Source organism: Hippocampus bargibanti, linkage group LG14, assembly GCF_051943395.1.
Source record: "Hippocampus bargibanti isolate YZ-2025 linkage group LG14, ASM5194339v1, whole genome shotgun sequence".
Taxonomy (NCBI): Eukaryota; Metazoa; Chordata; class Actinopteri; order Syngnathiformes; family Syngnathidae; genus Hippocampus; species Hippocampus bargibanti.
In genome coordinates, this window is record NC_142747.1 from 3,683,662 (window position 1) to 3,699,686 (window position 16,025).

General features: G+C 41.1%; 1 protein-coding gene across 6 annotated transcripts in view; it reads left to right on the top strand.

The window, feature by feature from the left end:
- fat3a (FAT atypical cadherin 3a) overlaps window positions 1-16,025 on the top strand; it is a 173,614-nt gene that overhangs the window by 128,842 nt on the left and 28,747 nt on the right. For all 6 annotated transcript variants that reach the window (XR_016117097.1, XM_089013079.1, XM_089013080.1 and 3 more), the window contains 4 exons: window positions 7,112-7,913; window positions 9,994-10,128; window positions 15,172-15,326; window positions 15,497-15,739. Coding sequence is in view for 5 of the 6 variants with exons in the window: in XM_089013079.1 (XP_088869205.1) it covers window positions 7,112-7,913; window positions 9,994-10,128; window positions 15,172-15,326; window positions 15,497-15,739 (1,335 nt within the window). In the remaining variant the exon portion in view is untranslated. The remainder of the gene's footprint in view (window positions 1-7,111; window positions 7,914-9,993; window positions 10,129-15,171; window positions 15,327-15,496; window positions 15,740-16,025) is intronic.

A 16,025-nucleotide genomic window follows, 5' to 3' on the forward strand; every position in this document is an offset into this window, starting at 1 on the left:
AAAATTGTCATGCATTTGAATAAATGCCAAACACTATACTTTTGGAACTCAAAACTATTATCAATAGGGGCTTTGTCATCAATCCCAAATCATCAGTTGGGCGTGCCAACTTTAGTTGTGCAGGTGCATCCCACCAGCCATTGTGGCCTCTCCTTTGTCGGATCTCCTATGACAATTGAAGCAGAGATTAAATTTTGTTTCCAAAGACATCAAGAATCAAAATGCAGTTCGATGCTACGACTGTAATTCAGCAGCGTCTGCCTAGAAAATCACAGGATGGGTGGATGCAAGTGGCTTGTGCATCTCACAGTTAATCAATTCGTCCTGCAAATTGAACAATTTCACCATATCCCAGCTCTGTTTGCGAATTGTTGCGGTCCACATCATCTGCACAAAAGCATATTGAAAAAAAGTTTAGTCATCAAATTTTGCAACTCAACCTTATCCAATTTGTTATCATCATCAAATTCAGTATGTATATCGTATATATGAATCAAATCATCCGTTCTTTGACTTCAAGGGGATGACAATTGTCAGGTCAAAACAAGTGTAATGATCATGCCACAATCATTATCTTAATAAATCCATAAACTTCTCCTTGTGAAAAGTCCAATGATACCAACTGGTGAATCTCTTTTAAGTAATTAATCACCAGCGAATTTAGTTACATTTACCTTGCCAATTTCCATTCAATTCAAGATAAATGTTCCTGTTATTTAGCCTAATTTACTGACTATTTTATTTACTTTTTCCAATTGAACAGTCATTTACGAGAGGTCAACACAGTGGAATGTCCCACAATTGCCCCTGTGTTTTAAACCCCTCTTTGAAATTTTGTGCTGACAAAACCATAGAAGAGGCATCGTAAATAACTCTGGCTTCTTCCAAATTGCCTAAACAAACTGTAATCAGAACAAGGTTTAGCTCTGTCTAACAAAGTAATCCTATAATTTTATAAAGTCACTGTTTGACTCTGTCATTTTATACAATTTCCATTTCATTTTGCATCCACCCAAATCAGGATTTCAAAATTACTTGTCCCGATCGCAGACTAAAACATTGGAATTCTGACTTCAAGGTGTTCAATTCTCTTAGTGAAAACACTTTAACCAATCTAACAAAAATACTTTACTTTTGCCTTCAAATTCAGTCAAGTTCGGCCTCTGTTTATTCATGTGTTTGTTGGCCTATATATTTGTTCACTCAGTCTAATTTGCCTGCCTATTTAATTCAGTTTTTTATTTCAAGTGGACAGTGTTCATCAAAAAGCTATGGGGGAAAAAAACAGTGTTATGTCATTCATGAGGACGCCGAGCGGAGACGAAAGTCTCCTCGCTGAATGGTTGGACAGGTTTCCCGATGAGACAGGATAGTCTTCTGGGTGACCCCCGCCCCCGTCGATTCCTCTTGTGATGACAAGGCAGCCTCTCGTCCTGTGAAAGAAGAGAGGCCTGGGCGGCAGATCAAATCCGGCAGAACAATGTTTTTTGCACAATACATTTCTGAATGTTAACGCAACCACTTTATTAATTTTATTTCCATTTATTAACCTATTCACGAACGAATTAATTTGCCGATCCTAGAATGCGGCTGTGAATTTACCCCCCGCCCCCTTTTTCGGGCAGAGAAGGAAGGAGGAAGGAGGGAGGACTGGGCTGCCCGCTCTCTCTGCTGGCAGCCCAGCCCCTCTTTGTTTTAGTGAAGCTCACACAACGCACACACATACACGAACATGCACAAATACGATGCAACACAAAAAGACAAAAGACAAAGGAAACAAAAGGGAAGACAAAAAGACACACACAAAGATGGCTCCTCCAAACATCCCCCCTCCCTCAGCCGTCCGCTCTCTGTCCCCACGAACTGCTCTTGGACAATGAAACTCCCTGGGAAACCCCGTAGCAATGCTGACCACACTCTAGTGTTGGTGAATGCATTAAAGTCACGGTAATCCACCATCTATTGCAGCTGCAATTAAACAAAAAAACAACACACAATCATCTGGCTCCAAATTAATAAATCAATAATTAATAAATCAATTTTTTCGCCAGTCCTCGCACCCGAACTTCCAGAACTTCATCCCTTCTGAAGAATCCCCTTCTGGAACTTTCCCGGTCTTACAATGCGTCCGGCGGAGGCAGACTCGATATGACCAGAAATAGCGTCAATCAGTCACGTGCGAAAACTCCGCACATCGGCTCGAATTATTATTGATTTTTATTTTGTTATGCTTAGAATATCTTGTTTTCTATCCTTTCACCCCCACCTCTACCCCATCCCTTTTCAATTGCTGCTGTGGACTGCAAATTTCCCCATTGTGGGACGAATAAAGGTATTCTGATTCTGATTAGGATGGTCCGCCTTGACCCGATCGAAATTTGCATTACTAGCCAAAGATACGCAGACTAACCATAAATAGAATTACTTTTGGCCGAAATTCCACAATACATTCACTCAACATAGCTGCATGCTAGCGGTAAAAACTCGCCCGTGAAACAAATCCTGAAAGATGGACACCAGAAGGGGGGGGGAGCTGCCCACTCGAACACTCTCGAAGGAAAAAGAGAGACACATGGCTCACTCCTTTCCCCCTTCCGAAGCCATCAGCTAGGACCCGGAGTCTTTCAAGGCACCAATAATGATGGGTTTATTTGATCGTTCGTCCCTGATTCATTGCTTCTATGGCCGTTGATGGCAGAGGATGGTTAAATCATCAGGAAGAAGTCAGGTGTTGAACAGAAAGTTGGTTTAATCATGAAGGGAGCGGAGACATCGCGGTGTCGGCCAAGGAGGATGGCAGAGGGGAGAGAGAGACGAACTAGAACGGGAGAACATTTATACGGCGCACATTGTGTGACGCGATAAGATGTGACGTAATGTAAATGCGACATCATGTAAAGGAAGGCAGGATATGACATATCAGGAAGTCCAAACGTAAACAAAGATTATAAAGCGATGTTTAGAGATGTTTGTATAGCGAATTACCCCAACACTATCTATCTATCTATCTATCTATCTATCTATCTATCTATCTATCTATCTATCTATCTATCTATCTATCTATCTATCTATCTATCTATCTATCTATCTATCTATCTATCTATCTGTATGTCTGTCTGTCTGTCTGTCTGTCTGTTTCTCTCTAACTAGCTAGCTAGAGGATTATCGGGAAAAATAACAACAACAAAATATATACGTATACAGATATTTTTATTTTTTATTTTATTTTTATTTTTAAGAATAACTCAATGGGCAAAATCGCTGGGGTCCGTTATCTTGTTGACTGTGGCTGGAATGAGTCTGGCCAAGTGGATTGTCAAAGGGTCTGAAACAAATGGAAACAGGTGTACTGACTGTAGGCGGCTTGGCTCAAGAAATGTAGTGATAAGCACAATTTAGAATCCACGAGAGGATCCCCCCCAAACGCATTTGGCAACAAACCAACACCTGTTGGAAGAATGGAGAAAAGACGAGAAAGCCAATGTGGGATTGTGGGGAGGAGATGTAAACAAATAAATAATATGCAGGTGTTGAGATGAGGCAAGCATAGTCACTTCATCTCCTCCGGGTAAAGACAAACATGGGAGGAAAAACAAACAAAAAACACAAGAAACACAATTCCATGGTAAATGCTCCAGGGAATGGACGCCATGAAAGAACATAGTGAACTAAAGCAGACACACTTTTTTCAATGTTTATCCTGAAATGGTTCATTCTTTAGACAAACATTTTTAACAGACTATATTTTATGCACTATAAGGCGCACCTAGAAGAAAATATTTTTTTTTAAAGCTGACCAGGCGCCTCATAATGCGATGCACCTTATGTATGGAAAACATTTTTAAATATGTCATTATATTTCATTGTCATTCATTGAAGATGTGCCTTATACAATATATTAAATACGGTAGGTATTAACATACAGTGGTACCTCGGTTATCGAACGCCTCACTGTTCGAACAAATCAGTGTTCGAACAAAATATTCTAGATATTCTTGCTTTGGCGTTCGAACATCAATCGGTGTTCGAACGCCAATACGACGCGTGAGTACGTACGCGAGGGTGGGGAGCGAGATTATAAATCCATTTTTTTCAGGGAAAACAAATATATTTATTTTTCAGATGAAAACAAAAACAAATAGACAAGTCATTCTTTGATACGATAACCAAATTGATTGACAAATCTCTCAACAAATAAAAGCCGAACCAAAAACCCCACTGGCAAAATCCGTTGAGAAGAAGTCACAGAATATTGACTTTTAGGACTACATAAACATTTAATGCTGCGTAGGAAATTATACTTACTTCATTCATCAAAAATAATAGTTAATTCCTAAATGATATGGGTCTGGAGTTATCTGAGGTTGAAGTGGGGGTGGCTGTCCAAAATACAATGCAATACATTCATATTGGTTTATATAGTGCTTTAACAACAGCTGAAACTGGAAAAAAAACACTAACATAGAAAAAAGGGAAACACTGCCCCCTTATGGAAGGGAAAAAGATTGCCAGAGGTATGGTCGTCGCTTTATCATCAACCTCGCAAGAAAAACCAAAAAACGAACTTATTAGGGAATATGTCAAATTTTTAAATTCCTGAATAATTGCAGTGTAGAGTCGGGAATCCCATAATCACTTATTATTATTATTATTATTATTATTAGTAGTAGTAGTAGTAGTAGTAGTAGTAGTAGTATTGTTGTTTTTATTATTATTAGCTATCTATTAGCTAGCTAGCTAGCTAACTTTCTATCTATTTGAGTTACTCTGTTAGCTATATAGCTGTATAGCCATCTAGCTAGCTATCTATTTAGCTAGCTAGATAGAGTGACTTCTGGGTTAGTTATCTAGCTGGCTGGCTAGCTATTAGCTATCTATTTGCAAGCTAGCTAGCTTTCTATCTATTTGAGTTACTTCAGGGTTGAGTGAACGCTGGCATGTGTGACTGCCACTGCTCACTCACAGAAAAACTGATCCTATATCTGTAAAGTGACCTTGAGAGTTTGAAAGGTGTTTATAAATGAAATGTATTATTATTATTATTATTATTATTATTATTATTATTATTATTATTATTATTATTATTATTATTATTATTATCATTATTTTTACTATGATGATGATTATTATTATAATGAAACTCTGAAGATGGAGGACACTGATTCGCTGTGGCGACCCCTTGAAGGGAAAAGCCGAAACGAAAAGAAGATTATTATTATTATTATTATTATTATTATTATTATTATTATTATTATTATTATTATTATTATTATTATTATTATTATTATCATACAGGAGTGGTCCATCGATGAGAAGGTTTCTTCAGCTGTCATTTGTACAAATTTGAAGGTTTCGGACGGTTCGCCTCCTATCCAAGAGGCTTCGTCAGCGAACTAAAGTCTACTACTCTCAGGTTGGGGGAGCAGAGGACCACTCCCTGTGACCCCACTGATTGTTCCTACATTCCTGACTAACAACTGGCCTATTTGCCCCACTCCCACCGGTATCACCTCATCAGCATTACGAATGTTGCCTAACCTGTTTTGCCTAAGCAGGCTATTGTATGAACGATCCAAATTGAACCTCACCCCACCAGACCGGTTTAATGAAGGATTTTGTTGTTTTATAAGAATCACTTCTTTTACCCCCCTTTCAAACCATCTATGTTCTTTTGCTAAGATTTTAACCTCATTGTCGTCAAATGAGTGGTTGCTAGCTTTTAGGTGCAAATGTACTGCCGATTGAGGCCCACATGTATTATCCCTGCGATGTTGATAAAGTCTTTTTTTTGAGAATTTGTTGAGTCTCCCCAATGTACTGCTCTTTACAATTTTCATTCTTACAATGTATTGAATGAACCACATTACTTTACTTTTCATTTGGTAGCCTATCTTTTGGATGCACTAATATTTGCCTTAACGTGTTTATCGGTTTGAAATAAGTAGGACTTTTGTGTTGCCAACTCCTGCAATGTAAGGTACTGCTACTCCTCTGCTTTTTGTATCTTGAGAATTTTTGGTTTCATTCCCTATTTTTTCTTTCTGACATTTGTTGAATGACCACTGAGGGTACCCACAGTTAGTGAGTGCTCTCCTGATATGTTTTGACTCCTTTTCTCTACCTTCAATGCTAGTTGGTATTAGTTTAGCCCTATGCTGGAGGGTTTTGATAACTCCTAGTTTGTGTTGTAAACCCTGTGGTGTTCTCTACGTGATATTCTGTGTTACCAACCAACGGAGCTAAGATAGTTTTTAAATATTTGGCTACATTGTATGTAGATGAGTCAATGCTACAAACAATGGGTCTGAGGGGGAACCCTTCTTTATGTATTTTTGGCAGGCCATAGATACATGGCGTGGCCTCTCCCGGGTATAATCTAAAATACATCTGTTTGTCTATGTGTTTTCCTTTCTCTAACTTTTGGAGACAGTCTATCATTTCTTTCTTGTATCTATTGGAAGGGTCCCTTTTTAGTTGCGCATAAGTGTTAGAATCACTGATTAACCTATTTATTTTGTCTTCATAATCCTATGTGTTGAGAAGCACTGTGAATCTGCCCTTGTCTGCTGGCAAAATAGTAATATTTTTGTCTTTTTGTAGAGTAGTTAACGCCTTTCTCTCTTCTAATGTTATGTTGGACGGAGGTAGTTTGGCACTACTGAGAAGGGCTGATATTTTAATGCGTAGATCATCTGCCTCTGCATATGAAAGTTTGTTATTTTTAATAGCCCATTCAGTAGCTGTGATGTAATCTATTGTAGGTATTGTTTTAGGAGTCACTGAGAAATTTAAACCTTTGGTTAGTACCGCCTTTTCTGTCTCTGAGAGATGTCTGTCTGACAAATTTTTGATCCAATTCTCCCTTGAAATCTGCTCATTCCTAATTTTTCGCGTGTTTACCAGTTGCTGAGATTGTTTCAGTAAAAGTAATTTTTGAAATTTACCCTTTTGTCTCTCTTTGGTTTTCCAAAACCTTCAAATTTGTACAGATGACGGCTGAAGAAACCTTCTCATCGATATTAATTATTATTATTATTATTATTATTATTATTATTATTATTATTATTATTATTATTATTACTACATCCTAATTCCCCCTTTTTTTTGTTAGGTGATAGACTCCGGGCGCCCTCGCTTGACCTCATCCTCCACGCTGACCGTCAGGGTGATTGAGGAGAGCCTCCACAGGCCGGTGGCGCCGCCACTGGAGGTTCACATCGTCACCATGGAAGATGAGTTCCCTGGCGGCGTGATTGGAAAGCTGCACGCCACGGACGCCGACCCCTATGATGCCTTGACTTTTGGCCATGCCCCCCCGGCCCATCAAAGCCCCTTCAAAATTAGCCCCAGCGATGGCAAGATCATCGCCCTGGGAGGCTTGGACGCCGGCAGATACTTCCTGAACACCAGCGTGAGCGACGGCCGCTTCGCCGTGACCGTGCCGGTCAGCGTGCACGTGGAGCAGGCCACCCCTGAAATGTTGGGCGAGGCAGTGACCGTTCGCTTCGAGAGCGTGGCGCCGCACGACTTTGTGGCCTCGCACCTGAAGGCCGTGCTGAAGGTATTGCGGCAGGTGGCCGTCTCTGAGCAACGGGACGCTCTGCACCTGCTCAGTCTGCAGCCCGTCGGCGGGACCAAGCAGCTGGACGTGCTTGTTGCCGCGCAAACAGCGGCGGGCGGCTATTACAAGGCGGCTTACCTCACTCAGAAACTCAGCGCTTCCCGGCGGCGGCTGGAGGAGGTCTTGAAGGTGTCGGCCATTTTGGATAAGAACTGCTCAGGGCTGGATTGTCGCGGGGCGCAATGTGAACAAAATATCATATTGGATTCACATCATCTTGCAACGTACAGCACGCCGCGAGTCAGTTTTGTGTCGCCTCGATTCCAGCGGACGTCACGCTGCACCTGTACTGGTAGGAGAGCTTGCAAATACTCCAGAGTATATTCAATATTTTTTTGATTTAAACCAGCCTGATAATTCAGTGGATTTTATTGTCAAATTGCAAAAATATGCATCGATCTTATATCGAGGCAAAATGGTCTCTTGTTTACAATTGCACTACAGCAGTCACACGATGACTAAGATAAAATGTAAAAGATTCATTCGCTATTAAACAGGCTGAAAATTTCTATTTATTAATAATAATAATAATAATAATAATAATAATAATAATAATAATAATAATAATAATAATAATAATAATAATAATAATAATATTGGTGGCCCGGTAGTCAAGTGGTTAGCACGTCGGCTTCACAGTGCAGAGGTCGCCGGTTCGCGTCCCGGTCTGGCCTCCCTGTGTGGAGTTTGCATGTTCTCCCCGGGCCCGCGTGGGTCTTCTCTGGGTCCTCCGGTTTCCTCCCACATTCCAAAAACATGCATGGCAGGCAGATTGAGGGATTCAGGGTGTCCCCCTCCTCGTGCCCGAAGACACCTGAGATAGGCTCCAGCACCCCCCGCGACCCTAATGAGGAATAAGCGATCCGGAAAATGGATGGATGGATAGATGAAATTCAATTTGATGATAGATGAGATGAGATTATACATTATGTGTTGTTATACATTATGTATTAGATTAGATTATTTTAAAGTAGATTAGATTAGATCAGATTAGAGTACATTAGAATAGATTAGTATACTTGAGAGTACATTGGATTAGATTAGATTATTTTAAATTACATTATTTTAGAGTTAATTAGATTAGATTAGATTATTTTACATTAGATTATGTCTGTGTAAACTCTTAGTCGTACAGGCGTGGTCCGTCCGACACATCCGACACCTTCAAAGAAATACAGATGAGGATTGAAGGAACCTTCTCATCGATACCTTAGATTACATTACATTAGATTAGTATATTTTAGAGTAAATTAGATTACATTATTTTAAATTAGATTATTTTAGATTTGATCAGATTAGATTAAATTTGATTACATGGTAGATTAGAATCATACTGGACCCTCCACATCCTGCCCACCACCTTTTCCAGCTACTCCCCTCAGGCAGGCGTTACCGATCCATGCGCACCAATTCCAGCAGACATTTAAACAGCTTCCCCCAAGCCATTAACTCTTTGAACAATAGCCCAAATTGAACTGTATAGTGCCTCTTCGCAATTTTTTGATGATGATACTAGTGCAGCGTGTTCGACCGGAAACAAATTTCTTGTGTGTTCTACACACTTGGCAATAAAGATGATTCTGATTCTGATGAGATCAGAATCAGAATAATCTTTATTGCCAAATACAGTAAAGTCTCGTTATATCGATATTCAAGGGAGTCCGAAAAAATATCGATATAACCGGGACTATCGATATATCCGACCCTGTTTGCATGTAATTTTCCCCGTGCGTGCATAGAAATAGTATCGATATAACCGGGACTATCGATATATCCGATATCGATATAACGAGACTTTACTGTATGTAGATGAGATTATATTATTTTAGATTACATTCGATTATTTCATATTCAATCATTTTATATTAAATTATTTTATTATAGGTTATTATAGATTTGTTTATTTTAGATTAGATTCGATTAGATTAGAAGATCAATTACATGATGACATGGTATTAGATTGCAATACAATATAATACATACATTGTAATTTACAAGAATATAACGCTTAACAAGGACAGCTATCATATACAGGAAATTAGATTAGAAATTATATTATTTTATTAGATTATTTTAGATGAGATGAGATTAGATTAGATTTATTGTTTCATATTTCACATTAAAGAAATTCACAATTCAGAGCACCAAAGTCCTGAAAGGAAGATTAAAGGGGTAAGAAGAAGTAGAACAAAATGTAAGATCAACTAACATTGTCACACAGTATTTTTTCACATGCTCACAAAATGACCTCTTTTTTATGCCCAAAATATGAATTCTGCGGGTCATCGTCCCGAAGTACAGAAATACATTGAAATGTTCATCTATTGTTGTTTTTTCTGTTCAGATGCTTTTCTTTCCTTTGATGTTGTCAGGCGTGAATTGCGGCACGTTGTCTGAACAATGCAAAGAGCAGCAGTGCCCGGCGGATATGCAGTGCGTTTCCGTCGACGGCGCCAGAGGTCGCCACGCGTGTCAATGTCCATTGGGCAAACTCGGAGAGTGCGCAGGTGAGAGTTTCAGCACTATTACTTTTTGTAATACAGTGATACTGTCACGGTTTGCAAGGTGATGATGGCGGTTGCGGATCCCAAAAAAGCAGGCAAGAGTGAGCAGGAGGTTGTTTGACAAATTGTATTAAAATAAAGGTCAGCAGGAACAAAATGTAAAACATTAAAAATCATCTGAACGGGAAAAATACAAAGTATCAAAAGAAAATCAAGTGTAAAACTCCGCCAAGGTTAAACAAACACATGCGCAGCATACACAATGCATGCGATTGCAGACAAAGCATGCAACAAACATGCAGCAAACAATGAACCGACACCGGATGGTCGTGCCGTGAGTCCTTTTAAGTGTCACTGATTAAAACGACTAGCACCTGCGAGGCTGCAGGCAGGGCTGACGTCGCTACCCATTGGTCGCCAATCCGAACGTGGCAGTCCCCCACTGATCGGGACGACCAGCACCTGTGCAGGTGCAGGCGGGGCCGACAGCGCCACCCGTTGGTCGCCAACCAGATCATGACAGTACCCCCCCCCCCTCCAAGGGGCTGCTTCCAGAAGTCCCAACAGTCTCCCAAAAGGTCCACTCGCCCGGGAACAATGGTGGAGACGGCAAACGCTGCCTCTCCAGCAGACGACGGGCGGCGGCCTGATGGGAACGGGACTCGGCTTGGGGTGGACGAAGACGCGGCACGGATCGTCGTGGGCGTGAGTGCGATCCTTCTCGCACATTCACGCGACGACGCATGGCTCAACGCAGACGTCGAACTGCCAGGCGCAGAGTGGCACCCCGGACGGCCGTATGGGACCAGGTCTCGGCCGGACGCCGACGTGGGCATGAACTGCCCGCCGCCGAGGAAACGAGACCAGTCCTGAGCCGCTACGGGATCCAGCGGTGAGTGGTGTCTCGGACTGACGTTGCCGCGGACGTTGCACGGCTCGTCGTGGATGCGACTCAATTCGTCATGCACGACGACAGCGTGGCTGGACGTGGGCGTGCACTGCCAGACACCCAGTGTCACCCTGGACGGCCACCTGGAAGGAGGTCTCGGCCGGACGTTGACGTGGACGTTACGGCTCGTCGAGTAACGCAATTCAAACTCGACGAGGCGTGGGCTAACGTGGACGTAGCATTGCCAGGCCCAGGGTGGAAATGAGACGGGTTCGTTGTACCTGCGGGATCCGATAGTTGGTCGGTTCATTCTGTCACGTTTTGCAAGGTGGTGATGGCGGGTGCGGATCCCAAAAAAGCAGGCTGGAGTGAGCAGGAGGTTGTTTGACAAATTGTATTAAAATAAAGGTCAGCAGGAACAAAATGTAAAACATCAAAATCATCTGAACGGGAAAAATACAAAGTATCAAAAGAAAATCAAGTGTAACCGGCAAGGTTAAACAAACACATGCACAGCATACACAATGAATGCGATTGCAGACAAAGCATGCAACAAACATGCAGCAAACAATGAACCGACACCGGATGGTCGTGCCTGAGTCCTTTTAAGTGTTTAAAACGACCAGCACCTGCGAGGCTGCAGGCAGGGCCGACAGCACCACCTGTTGGTCGCCAACCAGATCATGACAGATACCCCAGTATACGAACTTAATTGATTCCTAGAAAGTGTGTATAAGGCGAAAAGTTCTTCTGCCTAGCATTTATTTTCCATAAGACAGCATTAAAATGAGATGAAAAGGTTTCTTCAGTCGTCATCTGTACTTCTTTGAAGTACAGATGACGGCAGAAGAAACCTTTTCATCGATGGATCACTCCTGTACGACTGAAAGCTTACACAGACGCATTAAAATGAGAATAATCCGTTCCCAGGTCCCCATAAAACATAATTTTCTACTAAATAAGCCTTAAAACTTCACAAAATATATAATAAATGTAAAAATATATAATAAATGTGATATTGCATTGTAATTAAATAAACTTTACTGTATAATAAAGTCGTTTTATTGACCTTTGTGATGGTCGTTGATGTAGTTGCCTCTTGATGCTATCCGTGTGAAGTTGCCGTGCTTTCTCGGCGATAATACCCTCACTCACACTGTCCCTGCTAGCTACTTTTCGGTAATCCAAATCAACAGAAGTTTTTCAACCTCTTCTATTGCCCGAGACCATTGCTTAGACAACACAGAAATACCCTTAGCCACACGTAGCAATGATCGACTTAGCAAAAAAGCAAAAGTATCCACTCGATAACCACATCTGAACTCAAAGAAAGTGGGTGTGGAAAACTACAGTAGTCCGCCAGCCACCGTGGCGCTGTTCGACCGTGTGGTTTGGTGTTCTTTCGCCGCAAACTAGTCCGCCAGCCATTGTGGCGCTGCGTGTCTTTCCCGAAAACTAGTTGGTATGCCAAGATTATATTATTATATATATTATTATATATATTATTATATATATATTATATTATATCCAGTGACGTGCGGTGAGGTTCATGGCTGGTGAGGCACTGACGTCATCATAGTCAGATTTACAAACATATGAACTCTACAGAGTAGTTTATTCACCATTTGATTGGCAACAGTTAACGTATTTTGTTTAAAATTTCATGTCAGCATTTTATATATATACAAACTGTAGCATAGAAAAAAATAATTTAAAAAAACGTTTTTATCGTGTTACCTTTAGTCCATGCGCCGCTCCTTCTGAAGAAAGGCATCGATAACTTCTTTGTAGAAGCCTTCCTTATTTTTCTTCAGTTTTAAAAGTCTCTCTGTCTCAACGGAGATCTGCCAGTGAAGAAAGTCGTCCTTGATCAGTCCTGTTCCGACTGTATGAGGATGTGCTGAGAATGACAATCTCGTCTACTTCTCCAGCAACAAATGGGGCTACACCGATCTCCTTTTTAATGTCATTTCTAATGACATCACCAACTGCTTCAATTAAATCGTTCTGTATTGTGTTTCACAGGCTAGAAAATATAGTGGATGTCCCAAAATGACTCGCTAGCCTGTTATCTTTCTGAGCGAAAGCATGTAATAGTTCAACATAGTTGCCACGATTAGCACAGCCTGTACTTTCATCATTTCCACGAAATGCCAGCTGTTGTTTGGCAAGGAAGCAGGTGGCATTGATGAGATCTTTTAAAATCTCCCGGTTCTCCTTTACCTTAGCATTGTGGATTCTTTCTCAAGCTCAACAGTGAAAAAACTGAACTTCTTCTTGTCGGTACCAAATCCACCCTCCACAAAACTAACAGTTTCTCCCTCACCATTGACAGTTCTACCGTGTCCCCCTCCCCTCAGGTCAAGAGTCTGGGTGTCATCCTCGATAGCTCACTTTCCTTTCACTCCCATATTAATAACATTACTCGGTCTGCTTATTTCCACCTCCGTAATATTAACCGTCTCCGTCCCTCGCTCACCCCTCACTCCGCTGCTATCCTTATCCACAGTCTTGTCACCTCCCGCATCGATTATTGCAACGCACTTCTCTTCGGTGTCAATCAGAAATTTCTCCATAAACTCCAACTCGTCCAAAATTCTTCAGCCCGGATCATCACCAAAACCCCCTCCTTTCACCACATCACCCCTGTACTCCAGCAACTCCACTGGCTACCGGTTAAACATCGTATCGAATTCAAAATACTTCTGTTTACTTTCAAAGCCATCCATAACCTTGCTCCTCCCTATCTTTCTGACCTGCTTCAAATCTCTGTTCCCTCTCGGTCCCTCAGATCCTCATCCTCCCTTCACCTCTATGTGCCCTCTGCCCGTCTCACCACGATGGGATGCAGAGCTTTCAGCCGCTCTGCTCCCAAACTCTGGAATTCACTCCCACCCAACATCCGTAATATTGACTCCCTCCCTATTTTCAAGGCTCATCTCAAAACCCATTTGTTTAAAATTGCTTTCAATGTATAATTCTCTCTGCTATTTTATTATTTATCATTTTACTTATGGTTTTATTGTTATGTGCTGTGTTCTATTGTTTTTATTGTAAAGTGTCCTTGGGTGTTTTGAAAGGCGCTTGAAATAAAATGTATTATTATTGTGGATGCTGATGTTGAGTCTTCGCTCATTTTTGATGAGGCTCCGTTGTAAAATTTTCAGGTCACAATATCCCATTTGAGTCCAGACATTGTCACAAATTGAGAACAGAAGGCAGGAAAAGCAGAAAAGGCGGTTTCTTGCTGGACATCCACACAGCCAGCCTTTTCGTGTGTACCAGTCCGCCTGAAAAGAGCGATTATTGTGTCCCGTTGTCTGAAGCAAACCTTTTAGCTCCGGTGTTGGTCTTCCTCTAATTATTACCTCCTGCTTCGATTGAAAGCCCAGTTTAGAAAATTATTTCAATTTAGATATGTAATCCTCCGTTCTGAAAGTGAGGCCAAGCAACACGAAAAAACGACTGCAGGGTTGCACTTTACTTGCTAACTGTTTACTGTAGCTTTCTGTCTCTAATTCTATTATTCTGCAGACGTGGAGTAAGAAGTATCTCTGGAATCACAAGCGCCCCCTGCCTGTCATGAGGCGGGAGAACTGTGTGCCTCACCTACGCACAGCGTTTTGATAAAAATAAAACAAAATAAACACTGGAGTACAGTGTTTATAATGTACAATGACTCTACATTATATACACCAGCTAAACTGTAGAAATTTAGTTCATATACTAAACGTGTTTGAACGCTTTAATAGCGATATGCAGAAGGACAGCAATGCGGTCTCACTGCAGAGCAAGCCAGCATAGTAAGCATAGTGATTGCGCAATCCATAGTGAGGATCAGCCGGCTGGTGCCTCACTGCTCGTCTCTACTTAGTATTTGAACGGTAAATGTGAAAATTCAGCGATTTAGAAAAAAATCCGAAAACGGTGAAGTTAAATGGACAAGAACTTTAAAGTACAAATCACTAAATACATATAACTGTTTAATTTATTTTTTCATTTGATATTTCCATGACAGCTTTCCATGATGACAAGTGAGGCACTGCCTCCCCTGCCACCACTGACTGCACGTCACTGATTATATCCCTGTATTTCTCCATTTCTGACACTATATCATCATGAAATGTTCGTGTATTGTGTGTGTGTGTTTGATGTAGGTCATTCATCTTTGAGTTTCTCTGGTAACAGTTACATAAAATACCAGCTTTCCGAGCGACTCCAGACAGATCTGAAGCTCAGTCTGAGGATCCGAACATTACAGACGAGAGGAATCATCATGTACGCTCATAGTGAGCCTTGCACCATTCTGAAGGTATGTTTCACTATCGTACGCCTTCTTTTTAAAAAATGTTTCATCCTTTTTTGCTTTTTTGTCAAACAAAATAACATCTGACGATTCCGGGATTATTTACGGTGCATTGATCTACAAGGCAAATCCTAGCGACTGTCACGGACAATGTGTTACTGGGTATGTGTGAGTAGCTGGACATGGGCAAGCTGTGGTTACAGCTCAGCTGCGCACCTACCACTGCTGGTGGCGACAGTCCCGATATGTTGGGGATCTCTGGTCGCCGCATTAACGATGGCAGCTGGCACACGGTGGCGATGGAGCTCAACCGCAACTTTAGCAGTCTCTCTGTGGATGACAACTATGTGGAAAGGCGCCATGGACAAACCTACGTGCAACCTTTTGCTCCGGATGGAACCATCTACTTCGGGGCACTGGTCAGTCCATGCATTGATTTCTATTTATTATATCTATTTATTTCTATTCGTTTCGGAAGAGATTTATATATATATATATATATATATATATATATATATATATATATATATATATATATATATATATATATATATATATATATAGATATATAGATAGATAGATAGATAGATAGATAGATAGATAGATAGATAGATAGATAGATAGATAGATAGATAGATATACAGTGATACCTCGGTTCTCGACCATAATCCGTTCCAGAACCCTGTTCGAAAAGCGATTTGCATT